At 44.8% G+C, this 14384-nt stretch overlaps 1 protein-coding gene across 1 annotated transcript in view; it reads right to left on the bottom strand.

Moving 5' to 3' along the window:
• The window catches only part of TRPC1 (transient receptor potential cation channel subfamily C member 1), a 39782-nt gene extending 27177 nt beyond the window's left edge, over nt 1-12605 (bottom strand). The window contains exons 1-5 of the mRNA XM_054039259.1: nt 12123-12605; nt 9183-9337; nt 5803-5904; nt 3636-3838; nt 720-851 (exon numbers count right to left, since the gene is read on the bottom strand). Coding sequence (XP_053895234.1) covers nt 720-851; nt 3636-3838; nt 5803-5904; nt 9183-9337; nt 12123-12258 — 728 coding nt within the window. The 5' untranslated portion in view covers nt 12259-12605. The remainder of the gene's footprint in view (nt 1-719; nt 852-3635; nt 3839-5802; nt 5905-9182; nt 9338-12122) is intronic.
• Nucleotides 12606-14384: the final 1779 nt, after the last annotated feature.

The following is a 14384-nucleotide window of genomic DNA, read 5'->3' as shown; positions in this document are numbered from 1 at the left end:
ATAGACATGGCGGTTTTGGTATCAAAGATTTATTTATTTATTTTTACATTTTAGTGTTCATATAGAGTAAGCAAAGAGAAAAACAAACAAACCTGAGTCAGACTCCGTGTGAATAAGTGCTGTATAGTGTGTACATGAACCCCAATCCTGACTTGCAGAATTCCTTGTTATGTTAGTCCTGGCAAATTACACAATATGTTTGAGATATGAGTAAGCTAGAAATTGTGTGGGCTAGGAACTAAGAGTTGTGGTGTCCAACTAGTTTTTAATATCAATTCACTTCAAATTTCAACTCAGATCTGGGGAGGTGAAAAGCTGATGACACTAAACAAACTCAAGTGTGGATCAAATGATTAAGGCTATGTGTACATTAGAGACCTTACAGTGGCATCGATGTACCGATGAAGCTGCGCTGCTGTAAAATCTCTCATGGAATATTTAAACCTCTGAGCGACATAAATTTTGCCGACATAAATGGTAGTTTAAACATTGCCAAAACTTTTTCATTTTGCCATACTGAAGCTGACACTGCTCAGCAATATGTTCGAAATGTGTTTGATTATTCATCAGCCTTAATTCATTCCCCACCATTATTTTCAATCTGATTTTTTTAAATAGCTAACTACAGTGCTAAACAAACAAAAAAACCCACAAAAACATGAGCTATGTGGAAAACAAAACAGAGATAAAAGTAAGTTTGTATTTCTTTTCATTCATACCTGAATTCAACTTCGACAAGACTTAGCTCTTTTAAGTCTGCACTAAGTTCAAAAGCTCTCAGGATTGGATCCTCCTCTGTCAACATTATTAAGGCAGGACTGGCCAAACAACGATAGATGTCGAGACGAAATCTGAGACAAAAGGTTCAGAGTAAGGCAACTTCTTAAGTTGAAGCAGCTTCATTTGATTAGCATTTGCAAATCACAATAGGTCTTGAAATCTCAGAAAAGCTAAAACTAATTTAAAGAGAGATTACAACCATAAAATTGGGGGGTAGAGGTTCATAAATCTCACTAGGTAGGGTGCTCGCATCTACTTTGAAGTCAATTGCAAAAGGACAAAAGGAAATTAAAGTTCCATTTATACTCTCCCAGAGCATTTATGCCTGCTGATTTTTATTTTTATTTTAGGCCTAAAGACAACAAACTGGGTCACTTAGAGATCTGAAGTGAGAAGCATTTAATGTGATGTGTCAAAGGAGGAAAAGATTTTGAGTCCAATTCTGTAGTCCTTCATATATGCAGAACTCCCACTATTTTAAATGGAGTTTATATCATTGAAGGGCTGCAACACTGACTTGCTCTCTTCTCCTTACTGCTACTCCAACCACAGTCAGTACAGCAGCAGAAGACATCAGTTAAAGTAATGCTTGTTCCAATCAGACAGCAGGACTGGTAAATGACATGAATTTCAAAGGTGCACGGTCACACAGCATTAATCATGACCCACAGAAAGAAAGTCAAAAGGAATGTATTAAATAGGGCAGAGGCCTCAACTTTATTAAATGAATCTCAAAGCAATGGAGAACAGGAAGCAAAATGCCTCTATTTGGGTCCAGTATGGTAAAACTGTTGATAGTAACCAAGAGGGAAGGAAGACAACATCCTTATACCCCACCCTTGTTCATGAGATGAGAGTACTCACTAGTGTGACTTAGCTTGTATGAGATTTAAGACCACCCTCATTCCAAACCAACCCAGGTTGATGCCAGTAGCCTCCTGGGTTCCATGCTCAAATTTTTTACCCCAAGAGCAGGTTGCCCATTCAGTCTAAATGCACTGGACACCAGCTGCAAGTTGCAACAAAGTTTTGGGTTTGTTTTTCCCTCCCTTTTAACTACCTTACCTAACTAGCCAGAACTCTGGGTTGCTATGAGGAAGGTTAAAAAAAAAAAAAAAAAAAAGACACGATCCTATCTTGTGTGGTGGGGGAATGATCAGGAAATACTCTTCATCTATGTAATGACTAGTAATTCTCATCCTGCTAATATCAGATTGTTGTAGTATGCAAAATAAGTATGAACTTTAAAGGAAAATTAATGGGCTGTAAGTACAATAAAAATAAACTTCATATCCGTTGCATAAACATAGCCCAAGAAAGTTTTTAGTTACCAAGATTTCCATCAAAGGTCTTTAAAAAGCAATGTAAAAATTATTTTGGAAACTAGAAGGATAAATTCCAATTTAAAAATATCTGTTGTTAATGGATCAAAAATCAATTTCTAACTATTTCCATTAGACAAGGAAATATGTGTTTCATTTAAATGCAAAACAGATCAGCTAGAGAGGATGTAAACCTAGTTAAAGGTTTTTTAAAGTCTTTTTTAAAGACTAGAATATAAAATTAGTAAGTCTTTCCAACTCACGCTCTGCAACTGAGAATTTTAGGTTCCATGAACACTACAACTTTTACTTATTATATTGAACTAAACAGCAACCAGCAAAATGTTTAAAAAATAAATCACACGCTAATTTGTCATAAGATTTCAAAAGGTCAGAGCTTTGAGGAAAATTTGCTCCACTGTGTTCTAGTCTTGAGTGTCATGAGAACAATAACGGGAAAAAAAAAAAATCTGTAAATGCGGTAATTTATAGTTCATACAATAGCTCTCTTACATTATCATCACAATTAGAGTTTTACCTCATGTAATCCACATTGTATCTGGAAAGGAAGTGTCAGCAATTTCTATAACGTCAGAATACCGAAGTCCAGAGAAAGTAGCAAATGTAGGTGTGTTAATCTCATTTACTGCACTGCTTTTCCCTTTGCAAAATGTATATGTAATTTCACAGTTCCAAAACACACGCATCATACTTCCCACACCACCTTTACACTTCCACTCTGGAACAAAGTTGTCAAGTCAAATCTCAATAGTTCATTTCAGTTTCAGCTACATGTAACTATCTTAGGTATTTCTAAGGCTACGTCTACACTTTTGTCAGTCAGGGGTGTGGGGAAAAAAAAAAAAAAACAACCACCCCTCCCCGACTGACAAAAGCAACAGTGTGGACACTGCCGACATAGCTACCGTCGCTCATTGGGGTGGTTTAATTATGCGGTCATGAGAGAGCTCTCCTGTTGTGGTTTGAGTCAGCAAACTGCTTTTCCATTTGCACTCTGACATCATAATTACATAAAATGTAAAATACAAAATTCCATTTAATTTTACAAATTTGGAATTTTCCAAAGTAAATTCCGATAATCTGTTGTTTTCTTAGGCTTACAACCCTAAGAAATTACAATTATTGAAAGAAATTAGATAACTTACTATATATGAATTTTTCTCTTTTTTCTTCATGAAATTAGTTAATAAAAATACTTTATTTTTATTTGCAAATTTTATTTCTCTGGCTCCCGCACCCAAATATCCCCAACACCTCACAAAAAGACATATTTAAAACAAATCTGAATAAACACCTTCAGATCATAGAGGGAAACTGAAGGAAATCCCACTGACCTCCACTAAGGCATACAAGCTTAATCTATCCCCTAATAAACATATAAGATAAAATACACCTCTAAACCCAAACTTAAAGAGAGACATGTCACACCTGACTCTGAATGATGCCATAGATATATGTAGTTTGGTATACCTTGAGGATTTTTTGTTATTACCAAGATCTGATATTTCTGACCTGGAGTGCCGTAGGCTATCTTTTTTGTTCTTTGCCGTGCACAAGGTGCATTCACAGCCAACAGCGTGAGGTTTGGGTAGAGATATATCCTGTTTTAACAGCATAGTAAGGATCTCATAGTTGTTACGATGAGCAGCTAGAATGACAGGTGCTACATCCATAGTCGTTGAGTACTCTGGGTTCTGAATACGCTCCATAAGTTTCTGAAATAACATTTAGACAAGTGTTTTAGATTATCACATGCAACTTTATTAAAATGTTTATCTATAAGTTAGTGTACAACATGCTTGATCAACATAGGCCACAGTAAACTTCTGATTAAAATATTCCCCCCATCAATAATCTTGATTTCACAAATTTGTAAGCTATCTAAATACTGGAAATTGCCTGCCTTCTACAGATACAATTACACTATTGTCTCATTTCAGTTCTCAGAGGACATATTCACATTAATTATGGTCAGCAAAAAGGACAGGGATTAAAAAGCCATGAAGACTGAACCCTCACATTACCAGAAACTGTCCCTCAATTAGGATTAAAGAACATTAACAGAGCAGTGTGGAAAGACTACTCAGCTGCTCCTCACATTGCACCTGTTCCGAGGATAAAGAAAGAACTTTTAGTCTTTAGGGCAATAATTTTGGTGCCTTTCACCAATACAAAATTCATATGAGCAATGAAAAATAAACATTTAATTTTTGCAACCTGCATTACTTGGAGAGACCTAGATGGAAACAGCAGCATTTCCCCCCATGTATTGTAAAGGAGTTCTCTCTATATGTTCCATTACTTCTCTGATAAAATTCTGTATGTCCATACTCTAGTCTTTTTTTAAAAAAAATTCATTTACTTTAAAATCGGAGCTCACCCCTTCTATAATGTAATGCCCACTTAAAGGAAAAAGTTTACTTTCTTGATTTCCTCAACATACTGTGAGAAACATGAGACAATGACTTTAGCAAAATAAGAGTCCTTCAGAACTTTGGGGAATCCTGGCTGCTGAGGAAGAAATAATTTATAATTCATAACAAGAGCAGGTGGTCAGTATCACAAATTTTTTTTCTTCGTGAGTTGGAGAAGATAATGTTCACGCTCCATTCACTCATGACTTTGCTTCATTCTGCAATTTGTGAGTCAGTCATCCCTAACACAAAATAAAATACGCAATTCATAACGCTCCCACAGGCACTCTCTCTTGAATTCTGCTTTGTACTGTACCAACATGGAATACTTGGAGCTATATAAATTGTAAGGAATACTACATTGAAAGGAAACAGTGTTAAGGTTAAATGAAATCCACCTATATATTCATGAGCCATTTACACACAAAAATTCAACCATTTTGTAGCTCAGAGAGACAGCCTGGTACAATACGTAAGAACCCCAACTGTTTTCTTTTAAGAGCCCTATTTCATTGTCTCTTCCTTTTTTATTTCCTCTTGGAAGAAAACTTAAAAAATTAAAAACGTTTTCCACATGAAAATGTCAGAATGAGAATCTTGTTATGAGGAAAGAAAATTGTTAAAAGTTGCCCATAGAAAAATAGAATTCAGTATCTTTTTTTTTGTTTAAATTTTCATTAATAAATTAGTGTTTTTTTCTTGGGTGAAATTTTTTTTTTGCCAATTCCAGTATTCAGGTGCAGAGAAGCTATACACAACTGATTTGTAATGTGCACGTGTACAAATGCAAACTCACCTCACTCACTCCTGCAGCATTACAGACATGCTTACTCACTACAAGGTTTTTCCACTCAGTAAAACTTTTTAAAGCACCTTGATATTTAATGATTGTAAGGAAGGATCTCAAATTATTAGTTTTAAATGAAGGTAGAAATTTCAGATGAATCTTAAGTTCAGTGAAGTTTTACCCAAAATATATTGTTTTTTGTCAGTTAGACCTGCCAATAATTTGTACTACAGAAAGGATTTACAAGCACTGATTTTTTTCTTTTCATGTATGTATTATGATAGTTATCACTAACTTTAAATTAAGCGTGTAAATATACTATTCAAATCAATATCCTTGTATGAAGATCTGCAGCTGTAACAGGACAGAATTTAGACCTTAGTCTTCAGTTAATTTTTTACAGTCTCTTAGCCTTAGAGGATTTTTTTTTAAATTTCTGGTGAACCGACTAAAATTAACAAGAATTAAGAGTACTAACCACAATAGTTGGTCTTGAGGATCGTTTTGGTCGATGATTAAGTAATATATCAACAGCTCCCACCACTTCTGAGTCAATCGCCACCAAAAGTGCATCTGTTGACTGAAGAGAGAAAATAGGAGGTTAAATCTGAAGCAACAGTAAAATAGATAGCATGCAACAAAAAAAAAAAAGTAGAATTTTGAAATTAATGTAAACAGCAAACGATGTACTCAACTACATAAAGAACTACAGAGATTTTTTTTTTAAAAAGACTGCCATAAAATGATGAAGATGCTAAAGAAAAATCACTACAATTATAGGCAGATATAAGAAATATGCAGGAGCAGAATTCATTTTAGAATAAAAGTGATCTTAAAAACACCATAATGAAAGATAGATAGAAAACTAATACAAACAAGCTTCTCCCGCACTACTATTCTCCAGGGCCAAACCTGCAATCCTTGTTAATCTAAGCAAAGACACTGTAGCTCAAAGTCAGTACTAAATCCACAGAAGTGTCCCCCACTAAAACAATGCATAATCTGCAGCATTAATCAACATTATCCATCCACACTACCATGTATAGGGTGAAGATTCAAATCTTTGGGTCATTCTGTGAGTTAACATGGCGCTGTGACAGTTTTGTTCCACTGCAAGAGTGACCAACAATGATCTGAAAAGGAAAGTGATCCTCCTCAACAAACTTCACTCCTAGGTCCTGGAAACAAGATATAAGCAGCTGTACAGGGTTGTACACTGATCCTTAACTACAATAACTCCCCACTTAAAGTCCTCTTGCTTAACGTTGTTTCGATCTTATGTCCCTGCTCAATTACAGAACATATTCTATTTAAAGTTGTGCAATGCTTCGCTATAACGTTATTTGGCTGCCTGCTTTGTCCAGAGCTGGCAACCCCCCATCAGCTCCCCTACATCCCCCCCACAGTGCCTCCCGCCCACTGGCAGACCCCGTGGATCAGCGCCCTTCCTCTTCTCCCCCCACCTCCTGCCCGCGGCAATCAGCTGGCTTGCAGTGTTCAGGAGGGAGGGGAAAGGACTCGGTGCACAGGTTCCCCCTCCCTCCCCTGCCTCCCGAACGCCGCAAGCCAGCTGATTGCCACGGGCAGGACGCAGGGGAGGGAGGGGGAAGCTTGCATGCCAAGTCCTCGCTCCTCCCCCCTCCCTCCTTCCCCCTGAACCTTGCAAGCCAGCTGACTGCCACAAGCAGGAGGGAGGGGGGAGGAGCGAGAATGCGCACACCTCCCCCCCTTGCCTCCTGCCCGCAGCAATCAGCTGGCTTGCGGTGTTCAGGAGGCAGGAGAGGGAGGGAGAACATGTGCGCCGTGTCCTCGCTCCTCCCCCCTGAACGCTGCAAGCCAGCAGGAGGCAGTGGAAGGAGGGGGGAGGACACCAGTGGGAGAACACTTTAACCTCTCTGGCCATTCAATGACAGACCTGCGGGTGGCTATCTTACAACAGAAAAACTTTAAAAACAGACTCCAACGAGAGACTGCTGAGCTGGAATTGATATGCAAACTAGACACAATCAACTCAGGATTGAATAAGGACTGGGAATGGCTGAGCCATTACAAACATTGAATCTATCTCCCCTTGTAAGTATTCTCACACTTCTTATCAAACTGTCTGTACTGGGCTAGCCTGATTATCACTTCAAAAGTTTTTTTCTCTTACTTAATTGGCCTCTCAGAGTTGGTAAGACAACTCCCACCTGTTCATGCTCTCTGTATGTGTGTATATATATCTCCTCAATATTTATTCCACTCTGTATGCATCCGAAGAAGTGGGCTGTAGTCCACGAAAGCTTATGCTCTAATAAATTTGTTAGTCTCTAAGGTGCCACAAGTACTCCTGTTCTTTTTTTGGAGAAAGCAGGCTTGGAGGGAGAGCTAGCCATCATAACAATCACATGAACAACCTGGGAGCAAAGAAGAATTGAGGGATGGCAAGAGATTCAGACAGAAAGCTTGTAAGTCAAAACTAAATATTCACAAGTAGATGCACTTTCATTATTCCACTGGATTAAAATCCCTGTCAGTCAGAGATCTACATTGAACCTTAGGGCTTGTCTTCACTACCCGCCCGGATCGGCGGGTAGAAATCCATCTCTCGGGGATCGATTTATCGCGTCTCGTCGGGACACGATAATCGATCCCGAATCGACGCGCGTACTCCACTAGCCCAGGTAGGAGTAAGCGCCATCAATGGGGGAGCCGCGGCAGTCGATTTGCCGCCATCCTCACAGCGGGGTAAGTCGGATCAGATATGTCGAATTCAGCTACACTATTCCCGTAGCTGAATTTGCGTATCTGAAATCGATCTCCCCTCCCCCCCCATAGTGTAGACGTAGCCTCATTCTAACCGCAGTGTGGAAAAGAAGCAACATTCTGCAATTCTGAAATGAAACAGGAAAAAAAAAAAAACTGTACTACTTCTTATATCGTAATTAACTTTTAAGATCACGTAAAATGTAATTACACCTCTACCCCAATATAACGCGATCCGATATAACATGAATTTGGATATAAGGTGGTAAAGCAGTGCTCCGGGCGGGGGGGTTGGGGGGGGGCATTCCGGCAGATCAAAGCAAGTTCCATAGAACGCGGTTTCACCTATAACGCGGTAAGATTTTTTGGCTCCTGAGGACAGCGTTATATCAGGGTAGAGGTGTATTTAAGAATACACTGTACCTGAACTCTGAACTACAGAAATGTATGCTTGCTTTAAACTAGAGCTAAGATACTTGAAAAGAATATTTAATGTTCTAACTTCAATCTTCATCCATCCTAAAAGTTGTTACAATCTAGTGGCAAAGTGATATTTGCATTCTAAATATTTTAAGAATTTACAATTCCATTGCAGAATATTAAAAAGTAGTCAGTAATTTGTTTGGGGAATAACGTGTGTACTTGCTCTGCAGCGCAAATAACCAAATTATTTCCGGTATCAGAGGGGTAGCCGTGTTAGTCTGAATCTGTAAAAAGCAACAGAGGGTCCTGTGGCACCTTTGAAACTAACAGAAGTATTGGGAGCATAAGCTTTCCAGGTGGCATCTGAAGAAGTGAGGTTTTTACCCACGAAAGCTTATGCTCCCAATACTTCTGTTAGTCTCAAAGGTGCCACAGGACCCTCTGTTGCTTTTTACAAATTATTTCCAGAACTCTACTGACATCACTGAAGATGATGATGCATAACATGAAAATAAACAAATTTCCCAAGTTTATTTAAGCTTCACTAGAAACATGAGGTAGGCATGGAGGGGGGAAATATTCAGTGTTTACCAACTGAAAAAGGACAAAATTGATAACATTTTTCTTACAGGTTCTGAAAAGACAACAGAAAACAACAAGGACAATAATGAGTGTGTAGTGGTTCTGTACCTGACAGCCATAATCCAAAAGAAGCTGTAATATGTCCAAGTTTTCATTTTCAATGGTAATGGTTATAGCATTTCTCCCAAGCACATCCACACAATTTATGTTCATGTCACCTGAGCTGTTCTGCTCCAAGAGTTTCTTAACCATGTAATAGTCACCTAAAAAAGCAACGTATGAATATGTCTTAGTATTTTGGATTCATTTTTACTGGTATATATTCTGAAATTTAAATAAAACATAATACTTTTATCAATTAGAATAAAATGCAAACCATATGCTCATTGTAAAATGTAAGATGTCATTAAATATGAAATACTCTACCAGTAATCCATGACATCTGACCAAAAATATTTAACATAAAAGGCTGCTAGGCAGCCGAACTAGAAACGGGTTATTCACATTAGATGTGAAATTAAACAACACAATTAAGTCACTCATCCCCACCCCTCATAAATCCCAACTCAGGAAAGCATTTAAGCACATGCTTAGATCTATCGCTATTCAGGAAAGTATTAAGTTTCTGCTTATGTCCCACCAGTACAAACTCATGTATAAGTGCTTTTCAATAATCAGGGCAATGATGCCTATGTACTGTATGAGACCAAAGAGGAGCCAAGTCGGAGTTTGTCTCTTTTTCAACGTTATTATTTAAATGGCTCTTTTCTAATTTGACTCTTATTTGTCAGTGTTACAAGTTTTTAATTATAAAAAGGGGGACACTCCGATTATGATGCAGCATTATTGAACCCACTCACCCCTGATTGCCACAGGAGGAAGAAACCAGAGAGAAGTAATACAGAATTTCCCCTGGGACTCAGAGATCCATGTTATGGGACAGGAAGCAAATTATTATGTGCAGGGGCCTCCACAAGGTTAGGGTTACCATACGTCCTCTTTTTCCCGGACATGTCCGGCTTTTCGGCAGTCAAACCCCCGTCCGGGGGGAATTGCCAAAAAGCCGAACATGTCCGGGAAAATGGCGGCTCTGTTTAAGAGCCGGGCTGCCTGAACGCTACCGGCTTCGGGCAGCCCCGTGCCTCCAGACCCTGCGCCGCCGGAGCCCGGGAGGGGAAGTGCCCGGCTGGGGGCGCAGGGTCTGGAGGCACGGGGCTGCCCGAAGCCGGTAGCGCTCGGGCAGCCCGGTTCTTAAACAGAGCCTCCAGCGGCTGCGGCTCTGTGTAACTGACACTGTGTCAGTTACACAGAGCCCCGGGGGCTGGAGGCTCCAGCCGCCCCCGCTCTGTTTAAGAGCCGGGCTGCCCAAGCGCTACCGGCTTCGGGCAGCCCCGTGCCTCCAGATCCTGCGCCCCCAGCCGGGCACTTCCCGTCCCAGGCTCCGGCGGCGCAGGGTCTCCAGGCACGGGGCTGCCCGAAGCCGGTAGCTCTGGGGCAGCCCGGCTCTTAAACAGAGCCTCCAGCGGCTGGGGCTCTGTGTAACTGACACTGTGTCAGTTACACACAGCCCCGGCGGCTGGAGGCTCCAGCCGACCCCGCTCTATTTAAGAGCCGGGCTGCCCGAGCGCTACCGGCTTCGGGCAGCCCCGTGCCTCCAGACCCTGCGCCGCCGGAGCCCGGGAGGGGAAGTGCCCGGCTGGGGGTGCAGGATCTGGAGGCACGGAGGCTGCCCGAAGCCGGTAGCGCTCGGGCAGCCCGGCTCTTAAACAGAGCGGGGGCGGCTGGAGCCTCCAGCCCCCGGGGCTCTGTGTAACTGATCCAGTGTCAGTTACACAGAGCCAAAGAGGAGCAAAGCCTCCAGCCCCCTGGGCTGTGTGTAACTGACACAGAGGCTCTGTTTAAGAACCGGGCTGCCCGAGAGCTACCGGCTTCAGGCAGCCCCCTTGCCTCCGGACCCTGCGCCGCCAGCCAGGCACTTCCCCTCCCGGGCTCCGGCGGCGCAGGGTCCGGAGGCACGGGGGCTGCCCGAAGCCGGTAGCGCTGGGGCAGCCCGGCTCTTAGAGCCTAAGAGGAGCAGAGCCTCCAGCTGCGGGGGCTCTGCTCCTCTTCGGCTCTGTGTAACTTATACAGTGTAAGTTACGCAGAGCCGCCGGAGCCCCGGAGGGGAAGTGCCCGGCTGGGGGCGCAGGGTCCGGAGGCATAGGGGCTGCCCAAAGCCCGAGCGCTACCAGCTTCACGGTTTGCTGGGCAGCCTCCAGACCCTGCGCGCTGGGGCTCCAGCTGCGCTGGGGAAGCGCCGGCCGGGAGCGCAGGGTCTGGGGGCTGCCCGGCAAACCGTGAAGCTGGTAGCACTGGGGCAGCCCTTTCCCCCTGGCTGGGAGTGGGAGGGAGGAGGGGGCGGAGTTAGGGTGGGGGAAGGGGCGGAGTTGGGGCGGGGCCAGGGGGTGGGGAAAGGGGCGGGGCCATGGCCCGTGGAGGGTCCTCTTTTTTTATTTATGAGATATGGTAACCCTACACAAGGTGCAACACACTGGAAAGTATGGTCCCTGCCTGGAACAGATTACAAGCCATAAGAAGTCCCCCGCTTTCCCTCGTCTCTACTTTTATTGCCTTTTATGTCCTTTATATTTCCCTGTGTGTAAAAGTTCATATGATGGATAGTTGTCTCCTCTGCCTGCTAACTCCCGCTCTGGTGCCCGGGCTTCTTCATTGTGTTCTAATGTAAACATCCAATAACAATTCAATGGGCAAAAAAGGTCTCCGGCTAAAGAGGCGCTTTGTGCAGCCTGCGCTGCGAGGAGACCTTTGACCACAGCCCTAACCTAATTATACCTCGGAGCTATCCCTCCCCTGAAATCCCACTGGGAGAAAAGGCATTGCGGGGCCTGAGTCCGGTTCCCCTCCGGGCCGGCTCCCTGCCCAGCGTAGCTCCCGGCGGGCAGAGACCCGGTGCAGGCCCGCTCCGGCCCCCGAAGAAGGGCGGCGTCCCGCCCCCGTGACACACGACCCCGACCCCGATAGCGGCCTGGGGGCGGGCCGCGGCCGCACCTTTGTCGCAGGCCAGCAGGAAGAGCTTCTCGTCCAGGGTGGTCTCCTCCTTCACCTGCCTCACGTCCTTCAGCGCCAGCAGCTTGTTGGGGGAGGCCGAGGCGGACGGGTCCGCGCTCTGGTACAGGGCGGCCATGGCGCCGGCTCCGCCAGGCCCATCGGGGTGCGGGGGGCCCGGACCAGTCAGCCCCGGGGTTCCCCACGCAGTGGGCCGCCGGAGGCCGCCTCGCACCGGGACAACGGTGCTGTAAACCCGTTACTGTCAACACTGAGCAGGGCGGGGAGCGACCTCTCGCCCCGCTGGCTGCGCAGGCGCGGATGGAGCCACGGGCCCCGGAGGGGCTGGGCCTGGCTGGAGGACGCGGGGCGGGACCCGGGACTCAGGGAGGCCAGACTCCGATGCCTCAGGCTGTGGCAACTGCTTCTCCCCCTCCCTCCGCTCAGCGGCGCTGGCCGCCCGGGGAGCCTGCCCCCGCCAGGTGCATTAACGGCCCCGCGCCATGGCCGTTCTCCTCGTTTTCCTAAGCCCCCCCCTCCTCCTCATCTCGCTGTTCCTCCTGAGCCCCCTTTCTCCCCCTTGTTCCGGGCCAAGGGGGGCAGGTTTTATCCAGCCTGAGAGGCGGCCTCAGTGCTGGGGTAGCTCAGTACCTCCCACACTAAAAAGATGATGGTGTTAGTTATTGCTATCTCACAATTTTATCATGAGTCTTATGTGGTGATTTTCTTCACTCTGCCCCACCTCCACAAGAAGTCACGTAATTTCATGAGAGACACAGCTTTCATTTTAAAAAACAGTATATTTTTAGCCCTCATGGTTGTGGAGAAAACATGAGACGTGAGTCCTAAAAGCACTCCAAAAAAGAATTTTAAAATGTGGGGGGATTTTTTAATGCACACCCTGTCCATGGTGCAAGACTGGCTTCTTCCCTTTGTATCAGAGGGGTAGCCTCTGCTATGTACATCGGCCAAACTGGACAGTTCCTACGTGAAAGGATAAATGGACACAAAGCAGATATTAGGAATGGCAATATACAAAAACCTGTAGGAGAACACTTCAGCCTCCCGGGACACACAATAGCAGATTTAAAGGTAGCCATCCTGCAGCAAAAAAACTTCAGGACCAGACTTCAAAGAGAAACTGCTGAGCTTCATCTGCAAATTTGACACCATCAGCTCAGGATTAAACAAAGACTGTGAATGGCTAGCTAACTACAAAAGCAGTTTCTCCTCCCTTGGTGTTCACACCTCAACTGCTAGAAGAGGGCCTCATCCTCCCTGATTGAATTAACCTCGTTATCTCTAGCCTGACTCACTCTTGCTTGCATATTTATACCTGCCTCTGAAAATTTCCACTACATGCATCTGACGAAGTGGGTATTCACCCACGAAAGCTCATGCTCCAATACGTCTGTAAGTCTATAAGGTGCCACCGGACTCTGATGCTTTTCCTCCCTTTGATCACGCATCTGAGCAGAATTCCTCTGGGCTGCCTCCGCTGGCTCCTTAGATCCCTTTGAGGAGCGGTGGGTGCTGTCTGGGGTTCTCTGCTCAGCATAGGCGTTGACTCTGTGGGTGCTCCAGCCCTGGAGGCTCAGAGCACCCATGGAAAAAAATTAGTGGGTGCTTAGCACCCACTGGCAACCAGCTCTCCGCTAGCGCCTCCTATCTGCCTTTGGCCCTACCAATCAACTCCTCCCCTGCTCCAGGATCAGCTGTTCCCAGGCATGCAGGAGGCAAGGGGCGGGAAAGGGAGGAGCTGGGACTGGTATGCCTGAGGGAGGGAGCGGAACTGGGTGGGAAGAAGCTGGGATGGTGTGGGGAGGGGGCTTGGGCGGAACAGGGATGGGAAGAAACAGGGTGGGGGGTTGGGGAAAGAGGCCTGGTGGGGCGGGGCCTGGGGTGGAGTGAGGCTCGAGCACCCCCCGGGCCCGGAGGAAACCAGTGCCTGTGCAGCACGGTGTCCCCCTCAGGTTCCCTACACTTTGGTTCCTATTTTCTTATTAATTGACCTCCGGAATCATTTGAGCCCCAGGTTCAGTTGCTCCTCCCCTTAGGCTGGAGGATGGACCTTCAGACGCTTCCAGATATCAATAGGTAGTTATCCCTAGAAACCACGTTCACAGCAATCAGAGTAACTCTGCACACCTGGGAGTGAGCCATGCAGGACTGTCATGTTTTTTCTAGTTTAGCAATAGTTTATAACAGACAGTGGGGCATATAGAGCAACCCGTTGTCAGAGAAGACTGGTCAAAAAAATACTTT

The sequence above is a fragment of the Malaclemys terrapin genome, chromosome 9 (genome assembly GCF_027887155.1).
Source record: "Malaclemys terrapin pileata isolate rMalTer1 chromosome 9, rMalTer1.hap1, whole genome shotgun sequence".
NCBI lineage: Eukaryota > Metazoa > Chordata > Testudines > Emydidae > Malaclemys > Malaclemys terrapin.
This window is presented reverse-complemented; position numbering and strand designations above follow the sequence as displayed.